The sequence below is a fragment of the Mobula birostris genome, chromosome 6 (genome assembly GCF_030028105.1).
Source record: "Mobula birostris isolate sMobBir1 chromosome 6, sMobBir1.hap1, whole genome shotgun sequence".
Taxonomy (NCBI): Eukaryota; Metazoa; Chordata; class Chondrichthyes; order Myliobatiformes; family Myliobatidae; genus Mobula; species Mobula birostris.
Genome location: NC_092375.1, coordinates 30513664 through 30537842, shown reverse-complemented (window position 1 = coordinate 30537842; position 24179 = coordinate 30513664). Strand labels below are relative to the sequence as shown.

Sequence of the window (24179 nt, the reverse complement as noted above, 5' to 3'; positions counted from 1 at the left end):
CAATTTAAGGTGGTACATAGAGCTCATATGACTTAGGGTAAGGTATCTCGTTTTTATTCGGACATATCTCCCTACTGTGACAGATGTAATAATGGAGAAGCTTCATTAATTCATATGCTTTGGACTTGTCTGAGTCTTGAAAAATATTGGAAGAAAGTTTTTTAAACTTTTTCTTTACTTTTCAAAGCCAATTTTAAGCCTAATCCTCTGATGGCCCTATTCAGTGTTGTTGCAGGACAAGATATCAAGCTGAAGACATCTGATTTACATGTTTTGACCTTTAGCTCTCTTATAGCTAGGAGGGCACTTTTGTTTTAATGGAAAGATGTTTTCCTCCTACTTATGCTCAATGGTTATGCGACGTTATGTCATGCTTAGATTTAGAGAAGGTTCGTTGTTCAATTTCTGAATCTTGTCAAGACTTTCGAACATTGTGGGGACCTTTTCTGAATTATTCATTGTTTAAATTCAGATGTTGGCTATTATTATTTTTTATTATATGAGAAAGTATTTTACCTTTTTCTCCTTAATAAACAGCTTCGGTCTTGGTAGGGGTTAGGGGTTCGATTCTTTTTTTTTTGGTAATAAATTGTATATTTCAATATAATTATTGATTAACTTACATGAATACGGGGTAATGAGATGGTTATTATGAATAGATATAACGTAATTGATAGTTTTTAAAATTTTTTTTGACCTTTTATATATATTTTCTTGTACTCTGTATTTTTCTATGTAGAAACTAATAAAAATATTGGAAAGATAAACAACAATGGATACAGCAATTGCGGTGGCACACCAGTGATCACAGGCTTCCCGTTATGGGATGGCATGCTAGCGAAGTGGTGAGCATAATGCTATTACAACGCCAGCTGTAAAATTGGGGTTCAGTTCCTGCTGCTACCACATGGATTTCCTCTCGGTGCTACAGTTTCCTCTCACATTCCAAAAAGACAAATGGGTAGTGAGTGAGTTTGGGGCATGTTTGGTGGGCACCAGAAGTGTGGCAACACTTGCAGGCTGCCCAGCTCAATCTTGCTGGTTTTATTTGATGCACTTGGCACACTTCACTGTACGCTTCATTGTACTTGTACAAATAAAGTCAATCTACTACCGCTCTCTAGCAATGACAAATCCTTCATCCTGAATGCCAAATGATTTAACCTCCCGAACCAGTCTCCCGTGTGGACTTTGTCAAAGACCTTGCTAAAGTCCATGTAGACAAAGACCACTAACTTTTCTTCATCAAAATTCTTGATAACTTCCTCAAAAAAGCTCTCTAAGATTGGACAAATTCTGCACTGTTTGTAGCTTAATTTTTCCATTTCTCACAGCATTCACAAACTTACAACGTCTAAAAGCTATAATGCTGGGGGCTTTAGGCACCTGGGAACATCATAATCTGCATGTTCCCTTTCAAGTTGCACACCACCCTGACTCGGAAATATATTCCTAATCCTTCATCGTCTATGGGCTTAAATCCTGGCACTCCCTCTCCAACAACATTGAAGAACTAACTTGAAAGCTCGAAGAAAGTGGCTCATCACCATTTCCCAAAGGGCATTTAAGAATGAGAAATAAATGTTAACCTCTGCTGTGATCCTTGGATGCTGAAAATGAATTAATAAATAAAAGAGGCCTTTTTCTAAAATATTCAATAAAACTGAAATTAAATAGTTGAAATTAATTGTCTTGCACTGTCTTTATTGGCAGTCTGAGAAAGTCAGTTGTTATATCCATACAACCTTTCGTAGCTGACATGCAAACACTAAGGTACTTGTTACAGTTATATTAGCAGATAATTCATCATGAAGGTCTTCACAAGAAAATAGTTAGGGAGATGGTAATATCAGTCTGAAAAACATTTGGCTGAATTGACATATTCCATACCGTTTTAGTCAGAGGAGAAAAAAATTGAAGCTATTATTCCTTCTAGTTATTCTTTTATGACTAAAACATCAAGCTTAGACTGTTTTTGAAGACATGAGTTCTGCATTATGTCATACAATTGCATAAGAGAGCAAAGTACTGTAACAAACTGTAATGAATACTAAGGTGCTTGCAGATATTTATTCCAAACACCCTGATGGTTGATAAATCTATAGCATAACACAACAACAAAAAATATTAGACAATATTGGTAAGGATCACTGGATGGTGAATGTAACGGAGCCAATAGCTTTCAATGCCTCTTATCATCAGTCTTTAGAATTCGTTGACCAATCAAATAGAAAATAAACAATTTTGACTTTTCCATGGTCTAGGAGTTCTTTCAGTGCTTTCTTCTTTGGTGAATCTTGGAGATGCTCCAACACCCATTTCAGCAACTGTACAAATGATCAAATTACAAATACATTCAACCAGATAATATATTGTCTTACTTTCAGGAATATTTTAGGTTCAATTGTAGAAATAAATAAGGGTGAAGCAAGTTTTAATCTTTGAGAAATTATCACTTTTTTGACAGTGAGAAATTACCTTTTTAATCAAACCTTATCACTTCAGGACAACTGAGAACTTGACATCCAATCAGTTTCCTTTTACATTTAAATACATACATGCAATCTACTGATATGCACACAAAATCTTGAAAATTGAACCAATTAATTTATATTCTCAATAACAGAGTGATGGTGAAAATCAAAGAGGATTTATATGCTTTTTTAAAATAATAGAATTGATTATTTTCTATGTGGCAGTCCTTTCAAACTTATCTATGGTGTTAGTAACATGTTCAAAATATTCTATTAGATTTAGGAAACATATTTCTTTTCCTAGAAGGTTGTTGCTATATTATGATTTTCTATGTGTCTTGTTACCATGCTCTCAATGATCCTCATAACCTATCATTGTTTCTTCATGGTCACTGGGTTTAAAAGCTGGAACTCCACAACCAAAAGCACTGTGGAGGTACCTTCACCAGAGGGGCTGCAGCTGTTCAACACTACCTACTCAACAGCAATTAGATGAGCAACAAATTCTGTCCTTGCTAGAAATGCTCCAATCCTGTAAAATGAATAAAAGATAAAGGACTTATCTGTTCCTATTCCTTATGTTCTTATGATTTGTTTCCTCTAGGACCAGAGAGCACAGCCTTAGAATAGAGGGATGTCCAATTAGGTCTGAGATGAGGAAGAATTTCTTTAGCCAGAGGGTAGTGAACCTGTGGAATTCATTTACACAGACAGCTGTGGAGGCCAAGTCATTGTGTGGATTTAAAGCAAAGATTGATAGGTTCTTGATTAGTTAGGGGGTCAAAGGTTTCAGGGAGATGGCAAGAGAATGGGGTTGAGAGAGATGATAAATCAGTCATGATGGAATAGTGGAGCAGACACGATGGGCAAAATGACTTAATTCTGCTCCTGTGTCTATGATTGCAGCACTTTGCCAAACATGGGTGTCAGGTGATCTAGTGAAAATGACATTTTCTAACTCGATACAGTGGAAGGCATAGAATCATACAGCACAGAAACGGGCCCATCAGATCATGCTGACCATCAAGTCCTGTCTAGGCTAATCCTTTCCAGCACTTCATAGATTGTTGTGCCTAGACAGTTCAAGTGCTCATCCAGAAACTTCTTAAATGTTGGGAAGGTACCTGCCTCCCTGACTTTCTCAGACAATGCATTCCAGATTTTAATCACCCTTGGGTGAAAAAATATATTCATTCAATCTCTTTAATCGTCATCTTAAATCTATGCCCTATGGTTTTGGACATCTCCGTCATGGGGAGCAGTTTTTCACTCTCTCATTGCCTGCCACAGTTCTGCACACCTCAGTTGTGTGCAAGGAAAACAAACCACCCTACGCATTCTCTCCTTATGGTTGAAATTTTTTATTCCAGGCAACATCTCAGTGGATCTCCTCTCCAGTCCAATCACATCCAGTGACCTGACTGCACACAATATTCCAGCTGTGATCTAAGCAATGCTATATAAAGTTGTACCATGACCTCCTTGCTTTTTGTAATCTATGCCACAGCTAATGAAGGCAATCATCATGTATGCCTTCTTCACCACCCCATCTATCTGTGCTGCCATGTTCAGGAAACTTTGGACTTGTATACCAAAGTCCCTTTGTACCTCTAAACTCCCCAGAGCCCAATCATTGATTGTATGTGTCCCTATTAGATCTGACAAGTTGACAGGTATAAAATTCCATCTGCTATTATCTTACTCAGATTACCATCTGATTAATATAATTCTGTAGCCTAGAACAAACTTATAACTATCAAGCTCTGCAAAGCTTGAATTCTAAGGTTGGTGTCATTACTAATGGGACCTTAAAATAAAGCCATGGAGTACAAATCATGCTAAATAAGTTAACGACAGTTTATCTATCCACGTTATTTTTGACAACAGACTCACTCAAAAGAATTGCAAAAATTACAAGTCTTCAGGATGTGGCCATTATTATCAAAACCATCATTCACTGCCCAATCTAATTAACTCTGGAAAAAAAAAGTGATGGGATTAAATTCTCAGTGTTTGTTTCTAGGTCAGTATACCGTATGACTTGGTGGAGAAAATGTAGGGGATGGTGTTCCCATGCACGTGGCTGCTCTCTCATTCTTGATGGATCAGTTTATGGGCTTGGATGGTATGCTGATGTTGAAACAAATGAATATTTAGAGTGGTAATTAGTGTGCCAATTAATGGGAATGCTTTGGGTGAGTTGGTGTGGAGAGTTGAACTAAACTTTTCCATTTTTATTACTTTTAAGCTAATTGCTACTAACAGTTACCTTCATGTAAGGTTAAGTATCTTCCATTATTAAAACCATGAAATGTGATTATTTTTTCTTAATTGAATCTGTGTTAATTTTGAACATTTTAATCAATAAATTGATATGGATAAAAATTGTCTTAAACCATGATGCTTTATGAAAATTGTATACTTTGTCATCAGTTCTTTTCAATTAGTTCAAGAGCATAGTTTGGAAGTCAACATGAATATTTTACCTTCTCATTTGTTCCACCAAAATCAATCTTATACTGTTTAAAAATTTGACTGAGACCAACTTCCTTTCTCGATACATTGACTTGGCAGCCATCAGCGCAGTCAAGAAAAGCTTCAGCTGAAATCTTTAGTTGATTGTCAACATCCTGGAATTGGGGATTAAAGCACAGTTTTGGTTGCAAAGTTCTACACCATCTGCTTTCTGCTATCCATCCAAATATATTTTGGCAGCTTTGACTTGTATCTGAAAGTCACGTATCACCAAGTAATTTAAAATAACTACATTATACATGCCTATAAATAATACAGGCTCTGGAACCCCTTCAGGATTTTACTCATTTTGGATAGGATTTCAGGTGTACCATGGACTGTGAGAAGCTAATTGCCTACAGGAAGCTCATTTAACTACGGCAGAGAAAAGTACAGAGCTTGATTTCACCTTCAGACAATACATGGGAATGTGTAATCCTTACAGGAGCCATTCAGAAGCCCTGACAGCCCTTGCCTTTCAGTGACTTTGGGACCCAAAGGCTATTTATACCCAAGTTGAAATCAGCTAACATGATGAAAAAGAAATTAGTATGAAATTTTGGGCAAATTGGACATTCCTTTATAGATACACTTTAAAATGAGCCTGGACATTCTGTTATCAATCTCCAAATTTTCTTTAAACATTGCAACATAGCTCATTTTATAATTCTGCGTTCTGAGTTCATCAGCTAACCAGTTCAAGTTAGCCAGAGGAGCAAATGTCTCCTGCAACACCCAAACTGCTGGAGGAATCCAGACAGCCAGGCAGCATTTATATCAGTCAATATTTCAAGTTGAGACCCTTTATCTGGACTGAATGATACTGGGGAGATAGCCACAATAAAGAGATGGAGGGAAGGGTGGAGCAAGAGCTGGCAAATGGATCCATTTGAGGAGGTGTGACAGGCAGATTGGGGAGTGGAGATTGGAAATAGCACCAGAAATACTTTAGATCTTGGCTGGGACCACAATCGGAGGTATGGAAGTTGAGTTGGAAGCCACACAAGACAAGAAGGCGGTGGAGATCAGTACAAAGGAAAGACATGTTTTAGTAGTGAGTCTGGGTGATAGTGTGGTTGAAGAGGGGGAGCAGTGAGACAGGGTCTTACAGACCTCCTGCCAAAGAGAGGAGGAGAACTTCTTCAAAGTGGGCATACCTTGAAGGGACTTTGTAGGGGAGCAACAAAATTCAGACAGAAGAACCTGGAGCAACACACAAAGTTTATTCAACATTTTATGTTTTACTCTAGATTTCAGCATCCACATTCTTTGTGTCATGAGGAAGTGTATCCTGCTGGACCATTATTTGCCCTTCTTTGTCAATTAGGCCATCAAGTATAGACTTAAACTTTCCATCACATCAGAATATGATTTAAAATGTCAAAATAATATTCTGATATCATCAAATTATATGAAAAGAAAAAAGACTGTTGGAAAATTCAGGCAGTCATTTATGAGATTTAAAAATTGCAACATAAAATAAGTCATTGGTAAAATGCATCCTAAATAAGGAGACAACACCAGAAAGTGAAAACTTTCAAATGTTCAAAGTTTAAAGTTTTATACTTTATACTTTATACCTTATTGTCACCAAAAAATTGATACTAGAACGTACAATCATCACAGCGATATTTGATTCTGCGCTTTGCGCTCCCTGGAGTGCAAATCAATAGTAAATATTAAAAATTTAAATTATAAATCATAAATAGAAAATAGAAAAAGGAAAGTAAGGTAGTGCAAAAAAAACCGAGAGGCAGGTCCGGATACTTGGAGGGTTCGGCCCAGATCCGGGTCAGGATCCGTTCAGCAGTCTTATCACAGATGGAAAGAAGCTGTTCCCAAATCTGGCTGTACGAGTCTTCAAGCTCCTGAGCCTTCTCCTAGAGGGAAGAGGGATGAAAAGTGTGTTGGCTGGGTGGGTCGCGTCCATGACTATCCTGGCAGCACTGCTCCGACAGCGTGTGGTGTAAAGTGAGTCCAAGGATGGAAGATTGGTTTGTGTGATGCGCTGCATCATGTTCATGGTCTTCTGCAGCTTCTTCCGGTCTTGGACAGGACAACTTCCATACCAGGTTGTGATGCACACTAGAAGAATGCTTTCTACGGTGCATCTATAAAAATTAGTGAGGGTTTTAGGGGACAGGCCAAAGTTCAAAGTAAATTTATCATCTAAGTACATTTATGTCACCATATACTACCAGGAGATTTATTTTCTTGCAGGCAACCATAGTGGAATAAAAAAAACAATAGAATCAATAAATAAACTGTACGCAAGCACTGACAGACAACTAATGTGCAAAAGGAGGCAATCTGTGCAAATACAAAAACAATTAATAATCAATAAATAAGACTGAGAACATGAGTTGTAGAGTTCTTGAAAGTGAGTCCATAGGTTGTGGAATCAGCTTGAGAACATGGTTTAAAATGGTAATTGGAACAAACCTCGGCAGCGTAAATCTTGATTGGAGGGCAGCTAATTGCTCCATAGTTCAAAGCAAAATGAATAAGTGGCTCTACCCCCTCCAGTGCAACCTGAAAAATTAAAGAAGGTGTTACAGTGCATTTCAGATAGCAAAAGTAAAACACCATTAAGTGCCAAGGGCAGAGGGAGCTGAATGAATGATGAAAATGCCAAGTAATTAGACCCTCAAGGTCATGCTTTAGGAATTATTTGATCTGTTGCTCAAAGCAATTAATCAATCTTCTTTTGATAACTTCACTGAAGAGGAGTCTCCATCATGAACAATAAGCACAGTAAGTAATATTTTTTTAAAAAATCATCATCTCATCTGTAAATAGATTTAAGCCCTTTGACCGAGTCCATGGCAAAAGAAAAAAAAATAAAAATAAAAATAAATAAATAAGCAATAAATATCCAGAATATGAAATGAAGAATCCTTGAAAGTGAGTCCACAGGTTGTGGCAACAGTTCAATGATAGGGCAAGTAAAATTGAGTGAAGTTACCCCCTTTGGTTCAACAGTCTGATGGTTGAGAGGTTATAACTGTTTGAACCTTGTGGTATGAATCCTGAGGCTCCTGTAGCTTTTGCTGGCAACTGTGAGAAGAAAACATGACCTGGGTGGTGAAATTCACTGAAGATGGATGCTACTTTCCTGCAGCAATGCTCCATATAGATGTGCTCTGTGGTGGAGAGGGCTTTACCTGTGATGGTTTGGGCCATATCTACTACTTTTTGTAGGATTTTCAATTCACGGGGACCAGACTGTGATGCAACCAGTCAATATAGTCTCCACCATGCATCTATAGAAGTTTGTCAATGTTCTAATCTCCCAGTGAGGACTGGTTCATGGATCATGGACCATGAAAGGGAATTTCTAACATTTGCATCATCATACATATACCCAAAACCTCCCAAGTAGATTGATTCAGTTTCTAGATAATAAAGTTGTTGAGTTTTTGGGTTACCTAAGTTGTGAAACTGTATTTTTAAAGCAGTGACAAAACACAAAATGCTGGAGGAACCCAACAGACCAGGCAGCACCTATGGAAAAGAAGACAGTTGACATTTCGGGCCATGACCCTTCACTGGCCCGGGACGTTGACTGTACTCTTTTACATAGATGCTGCCTGGCCTGCTGAGTTCTTCCAGCATTTTGTGTGTGTGTTGCTTGAATTTCCAGCACCTGCAGATTATCTCTGGTTTGTGTTTTAAAACAGTGAAATTAGTTTATATCAAAGATTATATTATAGAATATAGTTGACATTAATTTTCTGCTCAATGGTCAAGTAGAGCCTCTATAAAAATCCACTTTGCATTGATGAAACTCTGTGCAAAATGGAAGAAAGTTTGATACATTCAATTATTACAGATTCTATGTAGTATTGCCTTAAAGAGCAAAATAAGCATGGCACTCTCATAGACTAGCTTTCGAAGTAAGTTGTTTTGATCCTTTATTGTTTAAAGTATTCAATCACTGGTGATTTGAAATTTTGATAAACCCAATAATTCAAGCACTTGCGGCATTACCAGATAATTTTTTTGGAACTTGCTCATATATTGGCCAAATATCCCACATTGCCAAATTTCCTTTTGATTTTTAGTGAGATTTTTGCTGTAATGATTTGATGGGACAGTTACAATCCAGGCAAAGTAAAAACATATATTCCTGATGATACCTAGATCATCTTATAAGATTGAGATTTGGAGAAAACATAACAAAGACTAGGACTTGCAATCAAAGAAGACAATTCACCAAAAAGTTCAAGTGCTGGAATAATCATTATAATTATTTTAAGGACATTAATCAACAGAGTTAACTTATTTATATAAATTCAGCAGTATATTCAAGCAGTAAAGCAACCTTAAGACGTTGATCATTTTTTGAGAATGGTTTTGTAACTTGAGCTGGACCTTTTCGATTACCACGAAGTACACCATTTTGAATATCATTCAGCGAAAACACCTTTCCACCAATCTTGTAACTTATGGAATTAAAAAACTGAAATGGTACAAAATTGATTTCAGAGGACATTATTATAAACATAAATCAAATAAAAAAGTATCCACTTCAGAAAACTCCTCAAAATAAATTATTATATTTCTTTTAATATGGCATTTGATCTGTTCAACATCTTCAATCAGAAGACAGCAAATGTGGTGAGGGATAATTCTTGATTGAGGAGATATCTGAAAGAGGTGTTTAAAATCACAGCAAAACTAGATGGAGTAAACAAAGAAAAATTGTTTCTAATGGCTGTTATTTCAATAACCTGAGGACACAGATTTCTATCAATTAACAAAAAGGTCTGGAGGTGTCCTTTATGCAATAAATATTTAGGATTTCAAATGCACCAACTAATACAGACTGCTAGATAAAGTTTTAGCTATCACCTTCAAAAGGAAATGAATATAAGGAAGAATTATGTGGGGGGGGGTAAAAAACAAATGATGGAGCCTTTATATATTGAGTTTCAAAACATTGACACAGGCATGATGGGCCACCATCTGTTTATTTTGTCCTTTTAATAAACTATGTAAATGACAGATAAAATGGTTGCCAGAAAATACAGAGGAATCTAGATCGGCTGGGTAAGTGGATTGAGGAATGGCAAATGGAGTTTAATTTAGATAAGTACGAGGTGTCACATTTTGGGAAGACATATCAGGGTAGGAATCTTACAGTGAATGGTAAGGCCCCAGGAGCACTGTAGTACCGAGGGACTTAGGAGTAGATAGATTGCAGAAATTGGCGTCACGGATAGACAGGGTAGTAAAGGTGGCTTTGGGTATTCTTGCTTCCATCAGTCAGGGCATTGAGTACAAAGTTAGGATGTTATTTTGTAGTTGTACAAATCATAGATGAGGGCATACAGTATTTGAAAGATTGTGTTCAGTTTTGGTTGCTCTACTATTGGAAAGATACCACTAATTGGAAGGTGTACAGAAAAGATTAAAGAGAATGTTACTTGGACTTGAGGAACTGAGTTATAGAAAGAAGTTTGGGAGAGTAGGACTTTATTCATTGGAAAACAGGTGAATGAGAGGGTGATCTTAATGATGGGCATTGGTAGGGTTAATGCACTCAGCTAAGTAATAGCTAATGCACCCTGTCTTTTTTCCCCAGGGCTGGGGGAACCAAGAACTATAGAGTCCATACTTTTAAGGTGAGAGGGAAGAGATTAAATAGCACCCTAAGGGGCAACTTTTCCACCTAAGGGGTGGTCTTTATATGAAATGAGCTGCCAGAAGAAGTGGTTGCGACAGGTACTGTATATTAAGAACATCTAAAAGGCGCTTGGGGAATTACATGGATAGGAAGGGTTTAGAGAGATTTAGGCTAAAAATAAGCAAATGGAACTTGCTTAAGTGAGAACTTGGCTAGCATGGGGCAGAAGGGCTGAAGGGCCTGATTCTGTGCTGTATGCTCCAAGACTTTATAAATACTAACTCTAAAAGTTTGGATAAAGAAAACATCACTTGTCTCTTTACTGGGAACTTGAACTAAATGTTTTCTCTTTATCCCAGTCCTGGAGAAAGTGGTTTTAACTTGGTTGAAACATTACTCAGCTTCTGTTTCCACACGTGCAACCTGACCTGTTGAGGGTCAAATCACTGACCCTGCTGAGTGTCCCTGGCTTTTACTGCTTTTCATATCACTTCCTGACCTGACTCGCACGTGAACCCATTCTAGGAAGCAACGTCTCTATGGAAGAAAAGATATCTATGTGCTCAGAACAAGTAAAGACTACGTCTGCCATCATACTTGATATCTTTGCCATGCATTTCTCGGAGGTCCGCTCTTAATATTTCCATGAATGACTAATATATTGTACAGGTTGATGAAGAATGCCAGCTTCTTTATCCTACTGAGACTGCTAATATCGATATGCTGTAACTGTGTTGTATGTTGACAATACTCCTCAAAAACTGGATTTGCAGCCATGGATTGATAATCTACTATCTGCAATAAAGAAAAATGAAATTGTTAATTATAATTTTGGACATATCTGCAACTAAGAAACCTATGTTTACTCTATCATCAAACCAAATGAGCTAAAGCTATCTATAAAATAATTACAAGAATCAGTAACATTTAAAGAGCTGTTTAGCTCTTTATTTAACAGAAGTTGAAGTTTTAGATAGGAATAGAAAATTTTAAATTGTTTAGCAAGAGAATAGGATTTTAAAAAGGAAGTATTGACTAACCTTGCCGTCTGATGTAATGTGTTCTGAGAACAACTTTGCAAGTAAATCTTTCATGATCTCCAAATATTGAAAAACTGAAATTTGACAGATTATTTCAGCGTGTTACTATTAGAAACAAATATGAGATTCTGCTTCAACAAAGCTTACAAAAAGAAGTGGATACAGTCACTTCATCACAGTAAAGCCCTCCCCACCATTGAGCACGCCTACACGATGTGTTGAAAGCAGCATCCATCATCAGGGACCCCCACCACCCAGGTCATGCTCTTTTCTTGCCGCTACCTTCACGGAGAAGGGACAGGAGGCTCAGGACTCACACCACCGGGTTTAGGAACAGCTATTACCCCTAAACCATCAGGCTCTTGAACCAAAGGGAATAACTTCACTCAACTTCACCACCTCCCCATCATTGAAATGCTCCCACAGCCTCTGGACTTTTCATCTCAATATTTATTGCTTATTTATTTATTATTATCATTTGCTTCTATTTGTATTTGCACAGTTTCTTGTCTTTTGCAGACTGGTTGAACAGCTGAGTTGGTGTAGTCTTTCACTGATTCTATTATGGTTATTATTCTATTATGGATTTATTGTGTATGCCCACAAGAAAATGAATCTCAGGGTTGTATATGCTGTCATATATGTATTTTAATAATACATTTATTTTTAACTTTGAACTTTGCTGTTAAAATTTTCAGCTTTAGTTACTGATCACTTTTTAGCCTCCATTCCCTACACCTCTGAAATCTTAGCAACACACACAAAATGCTGGAGGAACTCAGTAGGCCAGGCAGCATCTATGGAAAGAAGTACAGTTGAAGTTTTAGGCCAAGATGCTTGGATTTCCAGCATCTGCAGATCTTCCCTTGTTTGTGATTTGGCCTCAGAAATCTTTCCCAGTTATAGACCAAATGATATCTCTGTTCTTCAGAAGATGATCTCTTCATATTTCTGAACACCTTCATCCTACGATTGCACTCCATCTCCATGTTCCAAGTTTCACTCTCAGCACCTCTATGCCTCACTAGTTCTTTACTTCTTTAAAGTACAATGGGAAACCCAGGTCTTTGAGTTATATTTTTGTCACTTGTCTTAGTGTAGTTTCTTGTGTCATTGTGCCACACTTAAAACAATAATTGTTCCGCTGAAAGAAGCCAGGAGGGAATAGGAGGAAGAGATAAAAGGCTGAAGAAGAAGGAATCTCCAACTATCCCTGCTTCTTACTTCATCCACCCTCCCACACAGCAAAGCTGAACTGAAACTGTGTAGGGAGAGGATGTGGTGTTAACTCAAGCAGACTAGATAGGGAGGAAAGAAAGGTGATGTGCTGGAAGCTCAGGCTGCCCTGATAGGGCCAAACCCAAAAGGAACTAAAACATACCACAAAGTGAGTGGAATGGCTATAAACCTGAAATTAATGCAACAAAGTTGAGTTGAACCTGGCCTGGTAGGGAGAAGAAATGGCGAGAGCTCAATCAGACCTGAAAGAAACCAAGGTTGAACTCAAACCACCTTTCTGAGGAGAAGATGTGATGCAGTTAATACAGACCCGAACCAAAGCAGACCTGAAAGAGAGATAGGAGCTCAAGCTGTCCTAGCAAAGAGAAGGCAGAGTAGGAAATTTTCACCTTGAAAAGGAGAAGGCAGAACCAGCGGGTAAGAGCACAAGTAGACGTTGAAGGAACCAAGGTTAAGCTTAAATGGACCAGATAGGGAGGAAAGGGAGAAGATGTAGTGGGAGAACAGATCAGGTGGATCTCAAGCAGACGTGACAAGCAGAAAGCCAGGTGGATCTCAAGTGGACATAACAGGGAACTCAAGTGTACGAAACAAGGGGAAGTGGATGAAATGGGGGGAAGGCCAGTGGTGGCAGCTCAAGTGGATAAAACAGGGGGAAGGCCAGTGGTGGGAACTGCAGTGGACCAGAAGAGCTCCAGCCACCCTTGAAGGAAAGCAGGGGTAAAGCAAATCTGAGAGGGACACAGCAAAGTTAAACTCAAGCTGCTCGCGAAAGGAGGTGGAATTGAGCTTAGTTTGATGTGAAAGAGACAAGTGGAGCTAAATCAGACCTGAAAGGGACAAGGTGGATCTGAAACCAATGTAAAAGGGACATGGCGGAGTTAAAGGTGACTTGATAAGAAGAATGCAGGGTGGAAGCGCAAATCACCTGGAAAAGGAGAAAAGCGGTTGGGGGATCGAGCGGATCAGACAGTGAGAAGGCAGAGTCAAGTGCTCAAGCCGTACTGAAGTGAGAAGGCAGTGAGCTACTGAAATTACCCTGAGTGGGGGAGCTCAAAGAGACTGGGAAGTGAGAAGGCCAGATGGAGTTAATATCAACCCGAAAGGGGAAAGTAGAAGGGACAATGTAGGGTGAATCACTGACATACTGGACAGCACCGGGTGGCTGATAACCAGGAATGCAGGAATTTTAAACGGTCTCAGTGAGGCAGGGAGAGCAGATGCATCAGGATGACCCAGAGCACTAGGTGGAGCTCCAAGCAGACATGAAAGGACAGATTTTACACCCTGAGGGTGGCGTATGTGGAACAAGCTGCCAGAGAAAGTGGTAAAGGTGGGTAGAGGTTTAAAAGATATCCAGGTAGGTACATAAACATGAAAAGGTTAAAGGGATATGGGCCAAACCCACGCAAATTGGTCTAACTCAGGCAGGCATTTGTCAGCATAGATCAATTGGGCCAAAGGACCTGTTTCTGTGCTATGAATCGATGACTATGACACTTACACGAGTTAGGAACAAAGACAATAGCTCTATTGATCGCCAGAATCCCTACCCTGAAGTGATTGTCTGCTTGGAGGTTCAAAATCAGGAGAAACACGGCAGTGGAGAAGGCAAATTTGACAAAGGCTTTTCAGTCTTGGTAGGAGGTATCCTTGTGGCTATTTGAAAAAGACTGCTGATCCCGTGAAAACATTTACAAATGAAAAAAGCCAAGTCTATAAAAGATTATTTAAAAACACTTGAAACTTTAAGCGTGCTTTTAAATAAGTAACCATTGTAAACAATGTTCCTTCTGATTTGTAATGATAGTGTGCACAAAAATCTTGTACTGTGCAATATTTTGCCCAGTGACAACAACGTGAGCACACTGAATATTTTCTTCAATAAAAACAGTGTAAATAATCCTGTTCTAAAATCTGCAGACAAATCATTGCAAACTCCATGTTATCAATACCGTCCACATCAGAAACCAGAAAAGAAAATGTGATTGTGTACGATCATGAAATACACTTAACATGGCAATAAAGTCGAGGGTCACAACCTTTTGTGCACTAGTACCAAAATGTGTGTGTGTGTGTGTGTGTGTGTGTGTGTGTGTGTGTGTGCATGCACAAGCGCACAGCTTAGAGGGAACATTGATTACAGAGACACAGTTTTTGTGCAACAGTGCAGGATTAAGTTATTTATTTCTGCCCTCTCACTATCTCTGCACATAGGTTAAAAGAACTGGATAAAAACTAGTCCTCCTTAACATTACAGAGATTCTCCTCCAAGCTGCTCAACACTCTCATTTGGACATACTATATATTGTTAGTCCTTCATCATCAATAGGTCTAAATCCTGCAATTCCCTGTTCAAAGGTATTGTAACCTTCAGCTGAAGGACTGCAAGTCACTGTAGAAGACAGCTCACTGCCATCTTCTCAAGAGCAGTTAGGAATGGGCCATAAATGTTGGTTTTGCCAATGATGTTCCTGAAAATGAATTGTTAAACATTCACCCAAATTCAAAGTTGAACGTGTACACTGCTTCTAATTACTTCCCAATTTTTTTGCAGTGTCTATTTTGGGTGCCAGGGTAGCGTAACAATTAGTGAAACTCTATCACAGTTGGGGCATCGGAGTTCAGAGTTCAATTCCGGCACCATCTGTAAGGGATTTGTACCTTCTCTCCATGACCGCGTGGGTTTCTTCCAGGTGCTCCGGTTTCCTCCCACAGTCCAAAGACCTACCAGTGAGTATGCTAATTGGTCATTATAAATTGTCCTGCAATTAGGCTAGTGTTAAATAGATGGGTTGTTGGGCGGTGTGGCTCTTTGGGCCGGAAGGGCTCGTTCAGTGCGGTAACTCTAAATAAATAAATAAAATTACTCGGCAATCTCTTTACTGTTGGTCAAGGACATTGACTATGGTTGAAACAAGAAAAGAAAATATGTACATACAATGATAGATGATTAAATTTCTTATTGGAATTGAAGATGTTTTCCATTATTATTATAGGATGTGGAAAGTGTCATTCACATTTACTACTGATAGCAGTCAGGAGCATTGGATGTTGCCCATTTAAATCATATGTTCTGGTGGTGATCTTCCACTGAACAGGAGCAGAAAAGGAATAAAATGCTACATACCAGAAGAGGCTGCAATTTTGGCATTTAATGAAGCAACAGAGTCATGCTCCACCAATCTGTACAGAGCATTGCTGTCTTCAAATTCTTTTACAGCCAAGGGATTTAAAAACTTTCTATTTGTCAGATCTCTTCCCAAGTCAATCGCTGCAGATTTGTCTATATTAAAATACAGATCAAAGGACAAAAAAGAATGAGTACTCCTTATAGATATGTTTACTAATCAAAACAACTACTCAGAAGTTATTTTAGAAATTTTATTTTAAAAAAATAAGTTCAGTTTTCCTCTACTCTGCTGTAAGGCACATGACATCAAAGTAGTTCTAAAGTCCCGTTATCCTTTATCAATAATAAGGATAGCCTCTCCTTGGTCAACCATTATTGCCCCACCACTATCAAGTACAATTCTCTCAACAACCCTTTCCCTATCTCATGGTTCATCCTGTATTGAAGAAAAACTTTTGAATCTAACACTTCTCAAAGAGGGAATTGAGATACTTGGTGTAGGGTAGGAAAGCAAAGTAGTGTTACACAATCAGCAAAAGGGAGATCTGGATACCGGCTGGCAGTGAGAATGTGATTTCCTTGTGCCCCTTGCCAACCAGCTCAAGATTTCCCCTCACTATCCATCTGGTAACTTATTATTCCCTTCCCACCCCTTGATCTTTTTTTCTGCTCAGGCTGAGACCACTTTCTCTCTCCCTTTCTCAGTGAAGCCAGTGTTCTGTTCCTTATACCCTGCCTCATTCCCTCCATTCCTTTCCTCCACATACTCTCCTGTCTCCAGCTTCTAGCACACAGTAGATCTCCGAGACCTTGCCAACACCCATCTAGGCAACTACTGAGAGAGGAACAGAGAGAAAAAATATTTTCCATTATATTGAACAGAATCCTCAAGTTCTCTGGCCAATCAAGATAACTCTGCTCACAAAGCGCCTTTCCATCTCAGTCCTCCAAAATCTAGCACTACCACTGACCCATACCCTGGCACAAGTTTGTACAGGTAACCAAAGGTGAATGTCTGAATTTGTGGTCACTTTTAATTAAGAGCTACTGTAACAATAATGCATTAGAAAACTAATGCTTGCAGGGTGTGTGTTTGATACAAGGCTATGTCCAAAGGAAAATGGCTGGAGTCACTTAGTTGCTAATGTGTTGATTAGGTGCATTAAAAATCTGATGAAGGGTTCTGGCCTGAAATGTCGGCTGATCTTTTCCACGGATGCTGCCTGACCTGCTGAGCTCCTCCAGCGTGTTGTGAGTGTTGCATTAAAAACCTAACTTACAAAAATTAGTGAAAATAGTGGAATAAAAACTGCCAATATTTACAAAAAGGTATCTACCAGAAAACACAATGATAGCTCCATACTATTTTTGTGCAGTGTGAACACCTGGGAACTCTGATCCTCTCTATCCTACTGAGAGCAAAGAGCTCCGGTTATTAAACAGCAGGATATGCCATCTTTAATTACCCACAAAGTTAACTTAAGACTACACATGAATTAGAATATGATGCACCTCACAATGTAGTTACAATCATATTACAAAATAAACAGAAATATCTACCTTAAATACAGTGCACAAACAATATGTAAACATTTATCTTCTCCGTGGACTGTCACCTTGTCGTGGAGAAGCTTGTGTGGTCCTGAGATTCCAAGAGTGATGCCGTCTGGAGCTATGCTCCTGGTAGGGTCACCCATGGTGGTAAGGTCGAGGGTGAGGTCCCTGACAAAGAACAATCCAACCAAAACCTCAAAGGTGGAACAGGCGGACGAAGTTACTTTGAACTCAACGGTTGTGAAGGCAGATGAAGGCTGCAACAAATCCATCAGCTCCAATCGTCGTGGTTTCCATGCCATTGGAATCAGTTGGTTGATTTGTGAAGTATCGTGTGCTTCTTGGAGTGCAACATCAAGTACATGTTAAACAAATACACTCACAGGCGCCTTTGCTCTGTGGGCCACTTCAGAATGAAGACCATCATCCTCAACCTCGAGGAATAGCCATGACGAAACATTTATATATTCCCATTACTAAAGAAATGGCATATTCTGCATGTATGGCAGAAAAGGCACCATAAAACCAACCCAAGCACATCGGCTCGGTTTAGACCTATTACGAGAATAGACCAGGGAAGACTGTGGAGTGTGTGCACTCAGTGCAGCGACAGCAGAATGACAAAGCAGTGTGTGTGTATATATATATATATAAAGGAGTGTGTATACCAAGCACTCTCCATCAGAGTGTGCTTGTAAAACAAATGGAAATATAACTGAATTAGTGGTAACCAGGATATCCTTTGAATATGTGACAGGAGCCTCCTCATGAGGTTGTGCTATCATTAGAAGCTATCACAATCTCATCTCAAACTGCTGCAATCAAATCAAAGGACCTCTGAGCATTTTTCAACTGATGAAAAGTAGAGGATTTTTCATCTAGCAAACTCACCAATATTTCTATTATCGACCAGCCAATTCACAAAATTTTTCCCTGAAAAGGTGTCCTGGTATAGTTTGAGGCAGATCCAGTTGTTGCCAATAATCCCACTTTCCTTGAAGTCCATGATTAGGTTTGTATATTCATCTACTTTACTTACTGGTTCTACAAAGCAAATAGTAAAAATTCATTAATCTTAACAGTGGGTGCTTTAAAGCTTAGTCATAAATGTGCATTCTGTGAATCATGAACAGGTTGCCTGTTTGTATACTATTATACCTGCTGTCTCTTTGAAAGAAGCCATCCTGTACCTTTTGCAGTAATTAGGTACAGATTATGTTTGACATAAATAGCTAGAATCAAATAGAGCATTATTTGTGGTGGCAAACTTTTCCTTAACACAAACAAAAAACTAAATCTCCAAAACGAAAAATAAAGTTTCCCTCTCAATTGTTGAACAAAATCAACAGCAATCAGTTCTGCTGCCTTATCCAGGTTTGATCCTGACCTTGGGCACTGTCTGTGGATAGTCTGTATATTTTCCCTGTGAATGAATGGTTTTGCCACAGGTATTCTGGTTTCATCCAAGATGGCCAAACACACGCTTAGTGTTAGGTTAACTGGCTACTGTAAAATGTCCAAAGTGTATGTGGGCAGCAGGGGCAGGTGATGGGATTGAAAGAAGAAAGTGTAAGATTTGTGTTGAAGGGTGTTGATGGTCAGAATGGAGGCAATGGATAAATGGGCCTGTTTCTGTGTTCTGACATGATGACTCTGTAAAACGCTATTTCTTTAAATACCAAGTTTTCTGGATTACCTATGCTTCATACAAGAAGCGGAGTTAGACTTTCAGGCCAATATTCTGATGAATCAGAAATGTTAACTTTATCTCTAATTCTACGGTCATTTCTCTGCTGGCGAATACCTTAAACATTTTCTGTTATTAGAGCAAAGTTATTTTGAGACACTACAAGGAAGTAATACTTTATAGCCATCAGAATTGAGTGAAGTATTTCATTCTTAAAATCTCAATCTGAAATAATATTTGTGAGGAACTTCAGTTACAATCAGAACCTCTTCGGACTGGCAAACAGAATTACACATTTCAACCATGGACAGGAGCTGAGTCATAAAGCTAAAAGTAAGCTTACATATTTCACGTCTGACTATCACACATTGGATATAATTTAATTTGATATTCACTTGTGTTATGATAATAAATTTGCCCATGATCAACAGACTTTGGATCATCATTAATTATAAGTTTAATTGAACAAACCATTTGGTTCTTGAACTAACTGGCAAAACCCTAATCACCACAGTTTAGCAACACCATGTACACTTTGACCACTTTGCATTAAAATGGACTTTTTTGGTGTTTGTAATTGTGCCTTCTGGTCAAAAAACTGTATTTTTCATGTTTAATGTACATTTTTCCTTGAATGTAGCCTATATGATACTATGGGCCCGTGATGCTGCTGCAAGTGAGCTTTTCATTTTACCTGTGCACAAACGTACTTGTGCAAAGTGATAATAAAATCAATCTGACTTTGTCATAAGCTCGGTGGATACAAGAGAGGGTCATGTGCTGGGTTTCCTGACTCTCCAATGACTTGCCACTAGTAACTAAGCACAAGTCAGGATACTCCCCACTTTCCTGGATGAGTTCAGTTCTAACTACTCTTCAGGAAATAGACACCATTAAAGCTTTGATTGCCACCCTATCTGCTATACTAAACTTTCACTTTCTCCACCATCAGTACAGCACCTCATCAAGGCTCCATTAATAGCCAAACCACAACCTCTATCACCAGGATAGTTAAGAGCAGAAGATGCTGTGAATGCCATCTCCAAGTCTGTCTTCATACTTCCTGACTTAGAAATATATATCATTTTTTTTTGCTTCAGAGAACTTAAAACACAGTGAGATTGCAATGGGTCAGGGAGAATGCTCACTGGCATCTTCTGAAGACTAACAACAAATGGCAATAATTTCTAGTTACATAGGTGGCCTTTGACATATTGATCTACATGAAGTCCTAGGACAATTCCATTCCTCTGCTCATTTCCAATTTCCTTATAACTTATGGTCTTACACATGCCAATTAACAATTCATGATTTTCCCAACAGCCACATGGGGCAATTTACAGTAAGCAATTAATCCACATGTCTTTGAACCGTGGGAGGAGGGGAACCTATGACAAGAATATCACAGTGAGAATGTAAAAGCGTCACACAGGTGACACTGGAGATCAGAACTGAGCCCAGCCGACTGGAGCAGTAAGGCAGCCACACCACCAGTAGCGTCATTGAATTCCTAGTCATTCCAGAATTACTGACATCGTATGAATAATTGAAAGAAATACAATTAGTTGTTGGCTTCCCATTCCAGGGCCAAACCCAGGAAATTTTTTACATTGCATTGGCTTTGCAAAGCAGCAGAACCTGTTCACACACCTGCACAGAAACAATTGTCTATTTTGAAACATGTTTTGATCTGCCACGCTTCACATAGATATACGTACTCTACTCATGAACAGATTAAACAAACATTCTTCCTCCTTTAGTCACGTCAAGAACCCGATACCACAGCAAATTCTCTTTTTTGCAAAACATATCACCAAAGTTCTGGTGTCCACAATGACATTCACCCTTTCTATGATATAACCATGGCAACTACACTCAGTGACCACTTAACTGGGTACCTCCTGTTCCTAATGAAGTGTCTACTGAGTGTATGTTTGTGGTCTTCTTCTGTTGTAGCCATTCAGATTCAACAGGTTGTGCACTCAGAGATGCTCTTCTGCACACAACTGTTGTAACATGTGCTTATTTGAGTTACTGTCACCTTCCTGTCAGCTTCAATCAGTCTGGCCATTCTCCTCTGACCTCTCTTGTTAGCAAGGTGTTTTCACACACAGAACTCCTACCCGCTGGATGTTTTTGTGTGTTTGTTTGTTTTTTGCACCATTCTCTGTAAACTCTAGAGACTATTGCACAAGAAAATCCCAGGTGATCAGCAAATTCTGGGATACTCAAACCACCCTCTCTGGCACCAACAACCATTACACAGTCAAAATAACTTAGATCACATTTCTTCCTCATTCTGATATTTGGTCTGAACAACAACTGAACCTCTTTACCACATCTGCATGTTTTTATGCATTGTGTTTGTGCCACATAATTGGCTGATTAGATATTTGCATTAATACATAGGCATACCTACTAAAGTAGCCTCTGAGTGTACAGCTTACTGCTTCCTTTCAACATTCTGCTTTGAATTTTCAATGGAAGCTGCAGCAATGTAAAGCCTGGATAGAAAGAGATGGCTACAATACATGACTGGTACGCCTTCACCTTGATATTCACCACTTGTGAGTTTGTGGAATTTCATTGTTCCTACCTTCCTTCTGCACCTGTTCTTCAACAACTTCCGGTTCAGGGATTGGAGGAGCATCTGGAGGTACAGGTTCATTCTTAACCAGATCAATCAGCTTGTCAAGCTCGCCTTGCGGCTGATGAGAAAAAAAGCGATTCATTATTTCACCATGTTATTGCATTGTGACTATCTGACAGGTACATCAAAAATGTTGCTTTACTACTGGAGGAATTCATTAGGTTAAGCAGCATCTATAAATGCTTAGGGATGGGTGTCATTTTGGGTTGACACCCTGCATCAGGACAGAGAACGTAAAGGGAAGATAGGCAGCGTGCAGGAAGGGGTGGGGGGGGGCAAACCAGATGCTGGTAGATGATAGGTGGAGAAATGTAAGAGAGGGTTGATGGGTAGATGGAACCTGATGGGGAAGGGGGTAGGAAGGATGAACCAAGGGAGAAAAACCCCTTGTGGTTTGGTACGTGGGTGATGGGCAGATGGAACCATATGGGGGGGTGTAGGAAAGGTTCAGCAAGGAAGAAGAAACTCTGGTGGATAGGCATGTGGGTGATGGGCAGATGGAAGCAGGGAGGAGAATGTAATAATGAGCAGAGGTGTGATAAAAGGTAACAGAGGATGGACTGATGGAATTGAGAAAGTAATACAGGAGAGTGAGTTAACTGAAAGAAGAAAAAATTATTGTTCATATCATTAGGTGGTACGTTACGGAGTAGAATATGAGGTTTCCTTTCGCTTTGCATTTGGCTTCACTGTAACAGTGGTGAAGGACAGCCAGTTTGTAGTATTTAAGTTAGCAGGAAAACTACCCTCATCTCACAAACCTACACCCTGTTTGGAATCATGCAGATTGAAACTCCTTGTTTAATTCCTCCTGGCCACGGTATACATGGAGCTGATAATTAGTTTCAACCAACACACATAAAAGTTGCTGGTGAACGCAGCAGGCCAGGCAGCATCTCTAGGAAGAGGTACAGTTAACGTTTCGGGCCGAGACCCTTCGTCAGGTCGAACTGAAAGAAGAGCTAGTAAGAGATTTGAAAGTGGGAGGGGGAGAGGGAGATCCAAAATGATAGGAGAAGACAGGAGGGGGAGGGATGGAGCCAAGAGCTGGACAGTTGATTGGCAAAAGGGATATGATAGGATCATGGGACGGGAGGCCTAGGGAGAAAGAAAGGGGGAGGGGGAAGCCCAGAGGATGGGCAAGGGGTATAGTGAGAGGGTCAGAGGGAGAAAAAGGACAGAGAGAAAAAGAATAAATAAATAGATAAATAAATAAATAAAGGATGGGGTACAGGGGAGGTGGGGCATTAACAGAAGTTAGAGAAGTCAATGTTCATGCCATCAGGCTGGAGGCTACCCAGACAGAACATAAGGTGTTGTTCCTCCAACCTGAGTGTGGCTTCATCCTTACAGTAGAGGAGTCCGTGGACAGACATATCAGAATGGGAATGGGACGTGGAATTAAAATGTGTGCAGTGGATAGACATATCAGAATGGGAATAATTAGTTTGTTGTGTTTATCATTCATATTTAATACTTCCAATATTTTTGACTTAGTCAGTGGTAGACTCCGTTCTGAGTGGAGTGCTGAACAAGGTGATTCAATAAAATGGACACCTACTTTATTTGTTTAGAATTCTATCATATGAATAAAGTTCTAGGCCATATTAACTTACCATACTGCAATAAGTGATCAGTTTTACCTACCAACTTCTGAAAATCATCATTTCCTCCAACATGGATGTTGTTAAAGTAGATTTGTGGTACAGTAAGACATCCAGTGAGATCTATAATCTGTTGGTGTATTACAGGATTTTTCTCCACATTGACTTCAAAGAATGGGAGGCCCATATTGGTCAGGTGATTCTTTGCATAACGGCAATGAAGACATCCTTTCATGGAGTAAAGAGTGATTCTGCCTGCTAGCTCCTGTTGGATCACTGACTCTTGCTGCTCCATTTCTGACTTACTGAACTGAAGGCTTGTATTACCAATCTACATTTGTTGCTGTTGTGTTTGTTTCACAATAGTCTTGTGTAGAAGATGATAAATGATTGCATGTCAAGGTTGTTTCATTCCTTGGGCCCCTTTCTCTTTTTGTATGTGACAGTGAATTTTTCAGTTCCTGAAATTGATGCAAGGGAATTCAGGAAAGGGGAAATCAAAAGGAACACTTATCTATAGAGAGTATTTCACAAATTTAGAACACTCTAAAGCACTTCATAATCCATAACTTACTTCTGAAGCATGATCTCATTTGGGAGTGCTATTTTTGTCCTGGTATTCAAGCACACAGGTGACTAAGAAAATCATCACTCT

At 39.2% G+C, this 24179-nt stretch overlaps 1 protein-coding gene across 1 annotated transcript; it reads right to left on the bottom strand.

Annotated features, from left to right (window-relative positions):
* Nucleotides 1-2148: 2148 nt before the first annotated feature.
* Nucleotides 2149-23819, bottom strand: LOC140199711 (uncharacterized). The gene is made up of 10 exons (XM_072262189.1): nt 23568-23819; nt 21867-21978; nt 18475-18627; nt 16027-16182; nt 11658-11731; nt 11215-11412; nt 9313-9450; nt 7431-7520; nt 4961-5104; nt 2149-2327 (listed from the first exon to the last, which is right to left on the bottom strand). The coding sequence occupies exons 1-10, from the start codon at nt 23817-23819 to the stop codon at nt 2199-2201; spliced, it is 1446 nt and encodes a 481-aa protein (XP_072118290.1). The 3' UTR covers nt 2149-2198.
* Between the last annotated feature and the right edge of the window lie 360 nt (nt 23820-24179).

Bases quoted from the DNA above. Each gene is read 5' to 3' on its own strand.
- LOC140199711 (XM_072262189.1), bottom strand. From the start codon at position 23,819: ATGGAGCAGCAAGAGTCAGTGATCCAACAGGAGCTAGCAGGCAGAATC. The intron at 7,521-9,312 runs GTTGCTTTACTG...TTAATTTTTCAG, and splicing joins AAAATGATCAACGTCTTAAG to GTTGCACTGGAGGGGGTAGA. The intron at 5,105-7,430 runs GTTTGTTCCAAT...CCCCAATTCCAG, and splicing joins TCAAGATTTACGCTGCCGAG to GATGTTGACAATCAACTAAA.